The sequence below is a fragment of the Pituophis catenifer genome, unplaced genomic scaffold, assembly GCF_029215685.1.
Source record: "Pituophis catenifer annectens isolate HBS135680 unplaced genomic scaffold, rPitCat1.0.hap2 SCAF_6, whole genome shotgun sequence".
In the NCBI taxonomy this organism is placed as follows: Eukaryota; Metazoa; Chordata; class Lepidosauria; order Squamata; family Colubridae; genus Pituophis; species Pituophis catenifer.
This window is the reverse complement of record NW_027256886.1, coordinates 65,961,585-65,973,741: the sequence shown is the minus strand read 5'-3', so window position 1 is coordinate 65,973,741 and position 12,157 is coordinate 65,961,585. Positions and strand designations below refer to the sequence as shown.

The following is a 12,157-nucleotide window of genomic DNA, read 5'->3' as shown; positions in this document are numbered from 1 at the left end:
TATTGCCAAATTAGGTAACATCATCTAGACTGAAGTGTTAAAATGCAAGGTTATCCATTTAAAACATTACATTCTCTGCCAGCAGTTATGGCAATAGGAGCCAAATTGGATTATTTTAAAAGATTCGTTAGCCATGGATATGTATTGCACTCATCAAACTTGCGTATTTTTTGCATACTAAATTTATTAACTTTGTTGTCCAGATAACATTGAAGTGGCATATCTCAAAACCCTTACTAAGGATAATATAGTGCAGTTTTATAAGGTAAGTTGATCCAGGTTCTGGTTAAATTATTATTAAAAGACATATTTGTAATACTAAGATATAATGTACTTGACAGTTTTATAAAGATTGTGGTAATTTAAGATCATATGGATGAAATATTAAATATTGGCATGCAAATTCTTCTATATACTCCACATAACATAGCATATTAATAGTTATTTCATTGATTATCATCATTATATAAAGGAAACATACAATGGCTTGTAAATAGATATATAGGAAACATCGAATACCAAACAATTAATTCCACATTTTTAATTATCTAATAATTGCCATTTAGATGTTAATAGATAAGGTTCTTAATAAATGCTTTATTATACTGCTTCTTTCAAGAGCTTTAGCAAGCTATGCAGATTCTAGTAAAAGGTTAACTATTCAGCAAAGAAATCAATATTAGATGACAATGTGTTGGTATATTCAGAATGCATTTTCTAAACAAAGACTTGACAGAATATTTTGATCTGAAGGTGACATTATTTTTATTTTGCGTGTTCATTTTTGTGATTTGCAGAGGTGCTATAGCATCTATCCTGTGAAAATAAAAATAGTTATCAGTGTCATAATTAATTGTAGGTTAATGTTCTAAACAGAATCAAGATAATGTGTGCCTTGTTTTTATAGACCATTGTTATTCAGTTGTATTACTGAAGCTCTGGCTATGTAATTTAGGGGGATTGCAGTTAACAGGAGCTTGTAATGAATTTTTCTTTCTAGCCTTAGGAATAGAGAAACCTTGCAATAATTGCTTTAAATTATGAATGCTCATTTTATTTGAAGTAGTGATAACAAAATGTGAAGATGCCAACTATTATTTATAGTAGACTTTTAATTGCCAGAGAATTAAAAAAAAAATTAAAATGTGTGTTTAGTTAGATTGTCTATTTACAGTTGTGAATAATTCTGATTTATTCCTTTCCCAGCTAAAACACTTAATGAGGCTTTTGATGAGATGCAAGCTAGATTTATTTTTTACCATGTATTTAGTACTTCTCCTAAACATTGGTACATGTTTTTGGAAGTAAGATGAGAAGAATTATTAGTTCTTATAATATTTTGTCTTGTAGCTCATTTACTAACTTTGTTCTGAATTTCATGTATTCATGTAATGTGTGTTGAATCTGAACATCTTCCTAGTAGAGGAGCTGTACTGAAGAAAGTAGGAAGGATTGGCCTTAGTTAGGAAAAATAAAGCTACATCATGAGGTTAAATAATATAACTCGTACAGCGAAATCAGATGCAGTGAGGATCTTGTGCCTTGTACATAGCTACCTCTTCCTGTTAGTATTCATGGTAGCACCCAGATCTCTCGTCATGCAATATTAAAGGCTCCTTGGTAGATTTCAGCTTTAGCTCTTCTAAACCTAGGGCCAGCAAAGAGGTAGGTGGGGAAAAATACCATTATGGAGGTCAGCTAAGTTTTTTTTCTTTCCACTTTGATGAAAACCTATGAAGGGGAATTAATGGAATCAGTGAACTGATAGAAAACAGGAGTTTAAGACATTAAGAGAGTCTGCAAACACAGACTCCAGTGGAATCATCATCAGTCCGTGAAGATTTAAAGTATTTTAAACACAGCACGAGTTGTGGAACAGTGCGTGTAAGAACCTAATCCGTACAATGTCTAAGGGCTTTAAATTGTAGTGGATACAATCTATTCACCATGCAGCATTTGTTTTTGGCCTTAAAGAACTTAATGGTGGCAAGTATGCATCTACCCCTTTTGGAGTGGGGGAAAAAAAAGCCAAAGCTTGCCTGGGCCCTGCTATTGGCTTTTTAGAAATGCTACTAATTTGTTCCCGCTCAGTCTTATGCCAGTTTGAAAGATAAAAACATGTTGAATTTTATGGCTCTAAATTAGCCATTGGTGTTTGAGTGACTAGGCCTTCCCAAGAAAACCAGAATTTTGGCTTTAAGACCCATTCATTGTAAGTTCTCCCTCCTTATAGAATTCCATCATGGCCTGCAGACTTTTCCTGTGAGGAAAATAATTGCTTTCCCATCACTGTATTGCTGCTGAGTACCTGTCACTCTGTTTCAGAGGTTCAAAATTCTTTTTGGTTAAAGCAGCTCCCATTGAACTGGCCTTGGTAATAGATAGGGCCTACAATGCAACCTGTTTCAGTTCATGATGTCTGCAGTAACGTGACCAAATCTATTACATCTAATTTGGTTGACTGTATTCTCATACTGCATCCTAATGTTACACTGGCAAACTATTTACTTAACCTTATTTGACAAGTTCACTCATTTGTAGAGCCATTTCTTATCTCACCTCACTTGGCAGGATTTGAGGAAAAGTACCATAGGACTCCATTCACCAAGAGATGCTGTCCTTGAGATCAGAATGAACCTGAGACCCCTTCACATGTACTTTTCTGTCATCTTTTTTTTACATCAGTATACATGCAGAAATATCTTTGCCACTTTTTGACAAAAGCCTAGGATTTTTCAGTGAGGGAGAGGCTGTCTGGGTCCTACTCACAGACCGAAACCCCACCATTAGCAGTAGAATTGCTAAATTTCTTTCTGCAGGAATTTCTATAGGAAGACATAATATGTCCTAATTTTGGAGCGATGATATAATGAACCATCTTTACTCTGTTATGTTATTGTATTTTTATTTTATCCCATTGTTTTATCTTAACGTTTTACAGATTATTATTTTATTCATTCTCTGGTTTTAAGTTTATTTTTTTAATGTTTTATATTACTATTATACTGCTTTAATTATATTTAGTCATTGTTTCCTTTTTCTTTTTTACCTGGTTGGTCATTTACCATAGTTAGATAAATTTGATTTTATTTGATTTAGCATTAATATTTCTCGAAAACCCTTTGCTGCAGGGTATAGTTTGTTTAGCTCATTTGCATGATTTCTTACCATTGCAAAGATGGATTTTTTTCTTGGTTTTTACAGGAATAATTAACCCTAATTTATTTATACTTAGGAATTGTTGGCAGTAGGTGCCCAAAGAAGGCACAAAATATCGGTCCATGTACTAGCAAGGGAAATGAATTCCTGTAAGTACCAAATGCATATACTTCCTCACAAATGACCTCTATTCAATTTGGCCCCTAAAGATTGTTGTACTGTAGAGCAAACATGCTGTCATGTGACCTTTAATGGATGAATAGAAATATATTCATTGACTTACATGAATGACACTTAAATTATAAATGTAATAGTGAAGGAACCAATTGCATTGAAATATACCATTTACAATCCATTTATATACATGGAAATAATTATCAGATGAAAGTAGCAACCATATTTTGTAGAATTGGTACTGCCCAAATTAGATCAGCTGTGATCTGTTGTAGCTGTTGTAATCAGTGGTGAATGCTGTAGAGTGCTGATGCAGGACTTTCTGTAGAAGTCAGAATAGGAAATAGTGATTCAACAGTACTGTTGTAAAGTGCTCATGGTGAAATTACATTAGCGTGAATGCCCTAGCATATCTCTGAACTGTGAGTTGCTGGCAGAAAACAGTTTTCTTGAAGTTTCCAGCTCTAACTAGAAATTCAGTTTGGAATTTGATTACAAAATCCTTTCCTTAAATTCTGCCACAATCTGGTCACAATTCAAAACTAGAAACAGCTGAGGGAATATCTATGTACAGTTTTGTCAACAGTATCCTGTTACCAACAGGTTCAATAGTGAAAGACTTGTGTTTGTCTCCTTTTGAAAGATATTCTGCTATATTACACATTGCCTTGCATATGAGTTTAAGCAGGCAACAATCCTTTGTGACTGTTATTTTGATAAAAATCTGCAAATTTCCAAGTACAAGGAAGCAAGGATTTCTAAGTATACGGAAGCAATGCATATCTTTTATCTTTTTAATATATGTCATAGAGTTCTTTATTAGTCTTTAAAATATTTATTATTATTATTATTATTAAATAGGTCCTGTTGTAGGAGAGTTTCCAAGCCAAAATGATATAAGTCTAACACCAGCACCACCACTGCCACAGGTAAAAAAAAAAAAGATACTTTCATAACTATTTCTAAAAGAGAAATGCTCAAAATGCCATCTGGTTTGTACAGTTCTAAATAATGTTTGAATTATTAAACAGTTACATTTATCTGACATGCTAATAAGTTAATGATTAAGATTTTGCAATCCAGATTTCAACAATGTATGAAACAGGAATTATGAGATGTATACTTGGGTTCAAAGAAAACAAGGCACCCAAGATCATATTTATCCCCAGTGGATTCTGGAAAAGGCAAGAGAATTCCAAAAGAACACCCAGTTTTGCTTTTAATGGATTATATAGAGCGGTGATGGCTAACCTTTTTGCCATCGCGTGCAAAAGCAGGGGGAGTGCGGGGGTGCCCACACCCATAATTCAATGCGCCCCGTGCCTGCGCGCGTGACCGCCCCCACTTTTGGCACGCGATAGCACGGTGGGCCCAGTAGGCCTGTTTTTTGCCCTCCTCAGGCTCCAGAGGCTTTCTTGGAGCCTGGGGAGGATGAAAACGGCCTTCCCCAGCCCCCCGGAGGCTCTCCAGAGGCTGGAAACGGCCCGTTTCCCAACTTCCGGTGGGCCCGGAAGGCCAGAAAATTAGCTGGCTGCCACACGCATTTGCGCTGGAGCTGAGCTAGGGCAATGCTCGCGTGCCCACAGATATGGCTCTGCGTGCCACAGGTTCGCCATCATGGATATATAGGCTTTTGATTACATAGACCATTACAAATTGTGAATAGACCTTAGAAAAGTGCACCATGCCAAGTGCCTACGAAAGAATATTTATGATGACCAAGAGAAGCAGTTAGAATTTTGAGGCCCCGAAAGACTCAGTATTCAGTATCAGATGAAGTGACCACTTCACTTCAGTATCAGATGAAGTGACCACTTCACTCGGGCAGGCAAGAATCATTGGAGAGAACCATTGAAAAATGGAAATAATCAAAAAAGAGGATGATAGAAAATAAGTTGATTAGATGATATCACTAAACAACAGAAGCATAAACTTACAAAAAGCACAAGAAGCAGTTCCTACCAGACAATCTTGACAAAAAGTTAATCGGGTCATCCAAATGTAGAAACAACAAAAAACAAGCACAACTAATCCACATATTTACACTGATTAGGTAACTAAGTATATGACAGTACAGTTAGTTTAATGCAATAGATAATTTATCATTTATCATTAAGGCATGTTTGCCTTAATTGAGCACTTGTTCAGATTTCAGCTTGTCTAAAATCCCTTTTTTAGCATTTGCTTGTTAATTCATTCAAATGCTGATAGTCAGCTTCTTAGTTGGCCATTCTAAGCTGTCAGCAATTTTTCCTGAGCTGATTTCCTGGTTGACTCAAATCCATCTTTTGATAGTAATATTGCACATTTTACATAGAGCTTAATTTCACTCACATTGGCACATAGAGTGTTTTTGTCTGCAGCTTTCACCTTATTGTTGCATTGAACTTTTATACAATAGAATACACAATCCTATTTAAGAAGAATTGGGTCCAAGTCTGATTTCTGGGTTTGTTTTTTAATGACAGTTTTGCAGTTAAAACCTGTGCCTTTTTCAGCTTTCAATGATTCTGCCTGTCTTGTGCAGCATATCACAAGGAGCATGCTTGGTTCTCAATGGCTATCTTTGTAAAATGCTTCGTTTACAGCCGATTGTGATTGAAAACATGACTGAGTTCAAACGCAGCCTACCACTTTTCCCTCTGGTGAAACCTCATATCAATTTCATGGCCGCAAAACTGTGAAGAATCTTGCTGGATGAAGAACTGGAAGAGGATTAATATGCCTTCAGTGGCTTTTCATAATGGACAAAAATCTTATCCTTTAGGATAAGTGATCCAGGATTCCTGATTCCTTCTAGGTTCATCCAGCATCAATGCTGCAATAGGGATACAGCAAGTTAAGCAAGTATGCTCTAGTTATGTGTTATATGTTTGTCATAGAGCCACTACCAGAAACTAAAATTAAGTGGTATATATGAAGATATGTGTAGGTAAATGGTATATTTTACAATAATGTGACCCTTTAAAAGTTTAGTTTGCATGGATTGTGAAGAAGTTTCCATACCAGTCTGATCTTCACTTGCAAATCATTGCTTTTTTTAAAAGATCAACTGTTTTGGAAGCATATTTTACTGGACAAGAAAGAAAATATTATTAAAAGGCCATATTGATGTTTTTAAGGGAAGCATGGAGTGATACCATTTTTTAAAAAAAATAGATTCTTGGAAGCAGCCATTTAGATTCTATGTAAAAATCAGTGGAAAAGGGGAGGAAAAAAAATAACAAATATCTTTGAAGAGTTATTAGAAAAGTCAAAATAGTTTTAATCTTTATATCTGTTTGAGAAGATTTTATATACAGACTAGTAAAATGCTGGAAACACTTGGGTAGCCATGTTTTTCTTGCCAAGAGTGTTAGTTTATGTTTATAAACTTTACGTTTTCTTAGGGTTGCACTGATAATGTTTCTTTGACTTATAAATAAAATTACTATGGCAATTTTTTTCCTTCCAGTTGTCATGTACTGTTTTAGGACAAATCTAATGAGATTTGGGTATACTGTATCTTCTTAAAAGGCCATCAATAATTCTTGGTAGTTATTTAAGTTGTAGACAAACACTCCTCCTTTATCAGAAACTCACAATTTTACATTTGCCTAGATCCCCTGCACACTGTGTGAACATCAAATGTGATCATCTAGCACAATCAGCCTTACACTCAGTCTGCACCTTTCTCCATTAAGACTTGTTGCAAATTCTCCTGCCACACAGAACTCTTTCTAGGAATAGAAAGTGGGAACTAATACACAATTACAGAATTCATGCATGTCAGCAGTAACTATCAGTCTAATGATGCAGAAGTTGAACTTCCCCCAATCATTCATCTGCTCAAAAGATCTCAGTATTTTAAATGCAGCCTAAATTCTTAGCCTGCATCACTTTTATGTGACACTTCAGGCATCTTTGACTTCCCACCTGCTGCTTAGTGACCGTTCAGTTACAGCTGTCCCGAGAAAGAGAACTTACAACCCAAATTTGAAGTTCTCACAGTCAGACTCCCTTTGCAGCCATGTGACTGAACTACAGGTGTTGGGCAACATGCTGCATTTGCAGCATCCCATGGTCATGTGACTGTGTTTTACAATAGTTTGTAGTAAAATTGCCCATATGACCATAGCCCTCTCTTAACTACTGCCATAAAAAGGTAAAATTGGGCTTGTGGCCTGTTTTACGACTGGCACAACAAACAACCATAATATGTCAGAGACTACTTATAATAGCATGGTGTGATTTGTTATTTATGATTCAGAGTAGCAACCATTTGCCAATTGATTTTGAGGAAGGAAGGGGAGACAATTGTGCAAAATAAACCAGAAACAAGTATAAATGGAGTTAATATTTTAATTGTCAAACTAAAAAAATATTAATCAAGCTTTTGAATGGTTATGCCACCAAAAGCACATGGAGAAAGACCAGGTGCTAATTTGAGGCTGAGGCTGGAGAGTGAAAAGGCATTTGTATTTCCAATGGCAGTATGTTATTGCAGTTCGTGCTAAGTTTCCAAGTTCATTCCCCTGTTTTAGTGTTAAGTGGTTAGACATGAGGATCTTACACTCAAATATTAAAGGCTTTAAAAGATGAAACTATAATGTGTGTATTATTAGGGTTACACCACTTACATGCTTTCGTTATGATTAATTCCACTGATTACTTGTTTATTGTAAAATGTACGTTACATCTTCCGTAAGAAACAATATATAGAGCAGTTTACAAGATCCTTCTTTATTGGTACAAGATAGGAGCATTGTCACTTAATATCAAAACAAACTATAAACTGATCCAATGGCATCTGTCAGATGCTCCCTTCCCACTGTAACAAATGGCAGTTTGTTGAAGCTACATAGATGGTTTTTCAGTGCTCTGAAGTCTATTAGCAAGAGGTCATTTGGAATGTGAATGCGAACACAATTCTGTTTGCTACTTATTAGAACAAGGGTATCTACACAGCTATAGCCTTCAAGATGCATGTCATCTTGTGGAACCCCCATTAAATCTGTAGAAGAATCCAGTAAATAATGCTTAACATAATTGTATCAAATTATTTTTATTCACAAACCATGAAAAACATGCAACAACATATATGGCAAAATCCATATAAAGATTTCTCTTTTTATATAGTTTTCTTCCCAATTTAGTATCTTTACATTGCAGGATTACTCTTAGGAATCCCAGGCAGTTTGGTAATACTTAGTGAAAATTCTGACAATCGTAATCCTATCACATCTGGAGATTGCTAGATGGTAGGAGGCTGTCATAGAATGACAGTACAGATTTGCACAACTTTCTTGTTACTGGGGCTAGTTATAGTCACATTTTAAGACAAGGATGGCCAATTTACTGCCCTATTCAGTTCTATATTGAATGAAAAGAGAACACCTATAATTGGGTCTGTTTTTGGTGATTCTCATCTGCTGATTATTTTTTCAGATGGGAGGAAAGATGCTATAATTTGAGTTTGAATAATGTTCTTTGTATCTATTTTCATTTATCTTGTCCCATTTCTTAATAATAAGAAAATGCTACTTGGAATTTGGAGGGAGAAAGCAAACCAATCAAATCTCTATGCTACTTTATAGAAATATAGACCTTTGTCTGCAAAAACAGACACAAATATTTGTTCATGGATTTATCTATCTGATACAGGTAGTATTCGACTTACAGCCATTTCTTCAGCAACCATTAGAAATTACTAAGGGACTCACAACCTGTGTCTAAATTTAAAGCCGTTGCAGTGCGCCTGCAGTCACATGATCAAAATTTTGCTGCAATGGCTAAATTGACTGCTTTGATTAAAAAAAAACACAATTATTTTTGTTTCTATTGGACTTCGTGCTTGAGGTAGAAAAAAAATGAAACTTTGATTTTGGGTTGTACCAATTAAATAGGTTTGTTGATATAGAAATGGCTAGTTTACACTAAAGTAAAAAGTTGAGGTCTGATGCTATTATCTTATTCTACTGCACCAATGTCTTTTCTTTCTTTTTTCCCTTTTCCCTACACTTTTCCCTTCCCTTCTCCCTCCCTTATTTTCTTACTATTTTCTTTTGTATTTTTGTATTATATATTATAAACTAATTTAAAAATTGGCTGCTTGGCAGTTTGTCTGCACTTATGACCCCTGGGGCACTCCAACTCCCCCCATCTATCTACCTCCCCCATCTAGTGCCTTTTGGCACCCTACTGCTCTGTGCTTCACCACCCTAGCTGGCCTTCACTGCCATCTTCTCCCGCTGTGAATGTGCCCAGCCTGGATCCAGGGCTGTATGGAGCTGGTTGCTTGTAGCAGAAAAGAAAAAAATTGCACAAAGGGCAGCAGAGGACCAGTGTCCCTTTGCAAAGAGCTCCCAGGCAGGGCTGATGCTGGCTTTGAACTGCAAAAAGAGGGGTGAGGGGTGAGGCTGCTTTGGGATCCCCCTACTTTTAAAGTTGCAAAGCCAGCCCCGTACAGCCCAAGAGCATGATGAAAAGGAAAGGGCCACTTTGCGTTTTTTCCTGCCCTTTTTGGCCGCACAAAGTTAGCTGCACCCAGTCCAGAAGTGGGGTGGCGAAGGTCAGCTGGAGTGGCAAGGCCCAGAGGGTGTAAGGAGTCTTGGAATGCAGGGTGGTGAGAGCAACTGGCACTTAATGGGGATGGCTGCAGCTGCCTGGAGTGTAGCATACAGCCCGGGAGTTGTGCAGTTCTGGGGTTGCTGGGCAGATCAAAAATATTTGATGTAGTTCAGATATTCACCACTCAATAACACCCACTCAGGAAGACCATCAGCCATCTACATTAGGAAATACAGCGACATCTCTCTCACACCCTTGTAAATTCTACCAGAAGCCTTCACTCTCTGCAAGGAAGACTCTTCCAACTCATCATATCCCAGGTCAATGTCAAAAAGATGTTTTAGTTCCAAGTTTTATTAAGGTTCTAAGCCAGGATTCCAGAAAACCTGGATCCTTTTTAAACTATGGGTGTACCATTTTTTCCAGGCCAAAGACCATACTTGGTCTTCAAGCATCATGGCAGGAGCTACATTTCAAACATCAGTGAGCAGTATTTTTAAAATGTGATTACTATTTCACTAAAATTAAAAACAATAAAGATGGGATAAAGATCAAATCAATAAAATTTATGGTGATGACAGGGTGCAGGTGGCTAAAATGGAAGAGATTGGGGTGTGTGTGTGTCAGAGACAGTCTTATCTTACTGAGACCCAGGGCTGGAAGGAACCAAGCATAGAATGGCTTGGAAAGATGATAATTGCCAGGATTCTCACTTTACAACCGCATCACTTAGTGACCAATATTCTGGTCCCAATTGTTGTCATAAGTCAAGGATTACTTGTAATCACTTTCACCTCTAGTCTCTACATCTGCCTAACAAAGTTGTCTTTGTCGTTGCCCAATATCCCATTACTAATGCTGTATCTATTTGTCAAGTTAGTTAAAAATTATATGTATTGTATGAGGTTTTTTTAAAGGTAGAAGTTCATACAGATAGTCTTCAACTTATGACCACAATTGGGCCCAAAATTTTCATTGCTAAGCAAGATAGTTATTAAGTGAGTTTTGGCCCAGTTTATGACCTTTCTTGCCACAGTTGTTAAATCAAGAACTGCCTGTACTATAAATTTAAAGTGGATGTGGGAGGGATATTTAAACTTGTAGAGAGGCCAAGAGCTGTCAGTTACTCCTTCAATGATAATAAGTTTTTGGAATACAGTGTAGTTCCTAATGTATCTCAAGTATTTTAAAACACTGTAGTTATTACTTCCATAGTCATACATGTTACTCTCTTTATACCAGATGTTACAAGCAGGAAAAAAAGCATAGAAATTCATTTATGTCACAAGTAAAACATGGGTTGTATCCAAGTAAAATATAGGGGATGATCATTATTACAACACTAAATATTAGGGCTAAAGTTACAACATGGACAAAACATCTTTTTCTGACGTAACATTGGCAGAGTGCATGCCAATTTTTCAGACTGAATCTTATATTTGGAAGTACTCAATCTGGAATCCTGGACAGGAATGCATGAGAGATTGATCCATAAATGCAAAGGGAGGGTCAGCGGACATACAAAAGTTGGCTAGTTTTTCTCTCAGCAGCCATCATTTCTGCCTAATCAAAGTCCCCCTTTAAAAATCATATTTAAGTTTGCAGGAGGCTATCAATTGAACGATACTTGAAAGCAGCCTCTTGTCACTCGATCTATATTCATTTATTGGATTTTTACTCAATTATAGAATGGAAGAATATGGCCCCTTCAAAGCATTACTAAACTCTGTTTCTTTTATCCCTCATCTTTGACCCTGCTGAACACAGTACGTTCCTGAGAATTATAGTTTAGTTATATCTGGAAAGCCACATGGACTGGGTTCTAGCCAAAGGTATGATAACATAGCAATGGCGAGATTAGGGCTACTTTAGAAAATAATGAACTTGGCATGCCCTTGTAGTAGGAATAGATCATATTCACTAGTAGGTATTTAAGTGTTCTCCAGCATTTTATAGTTTGCATTTGATAAAACAATGCAGTTTGATAACTCAGGCATTCAGTGGATTCTCTCTAGTAGATCCAAAGCTGCAGTGTCGACAAGCAATAACAGATTACTTAGTTATACTGTTAATCAGTTCTAGTGCTCATTAACAAAATGTATGTAATCATAAATAATGACTAAACTGTAATTTTTGCAAGTGCTGTTTTAAAAAGTTGATTTAGAATCCGGGTGCATGTTGACACAGTATGGCGGAGTGTTTGTCATACTCTTGATAATAAACAATCTGAATACCTTGTCTGGATTTCTTAGATTGTTTTGATTAATAATGTGGT

General features: G+C 36.4%; 1 protein-coding gene across 1 annotated transcript in view; it reads left to right on the top strand.

Moving 5' to 3' along the window:
• Nucleotides 1–12,120, top strand: part of IDE (insulin degrading enzyme) — a 70,208-nt gene extending 58,088 nt beyond the window's left edge. The window contains exons 22-25 of the mRNA XM_070946356.1: nucleotides 204–265; nucleotides 3,236–3,308; nucleotides 4,195–4,262; nucleotides 5,922–12,120. Of these exons, the coding sequence (XP_070802457.1) occupies nucleotides 204–265; nucleotides 3,236–3,308; nucleotides 4,195–4,262; nucleotides 5,922–6,017 (299 nt within the window). The 3' untranslated portion in view covers nucleotides 6,018–12,120. The remainder of the gene's footprint in view (nucleotides 1–203; nucleotides 266–3,235; nucleotides 3,309–4,194; nucleotides 4,263–5,921) is intronic.
• The last annotated feature ends 37 nt before the right edge of the window (nucleotides 12,121–12,157 follow it).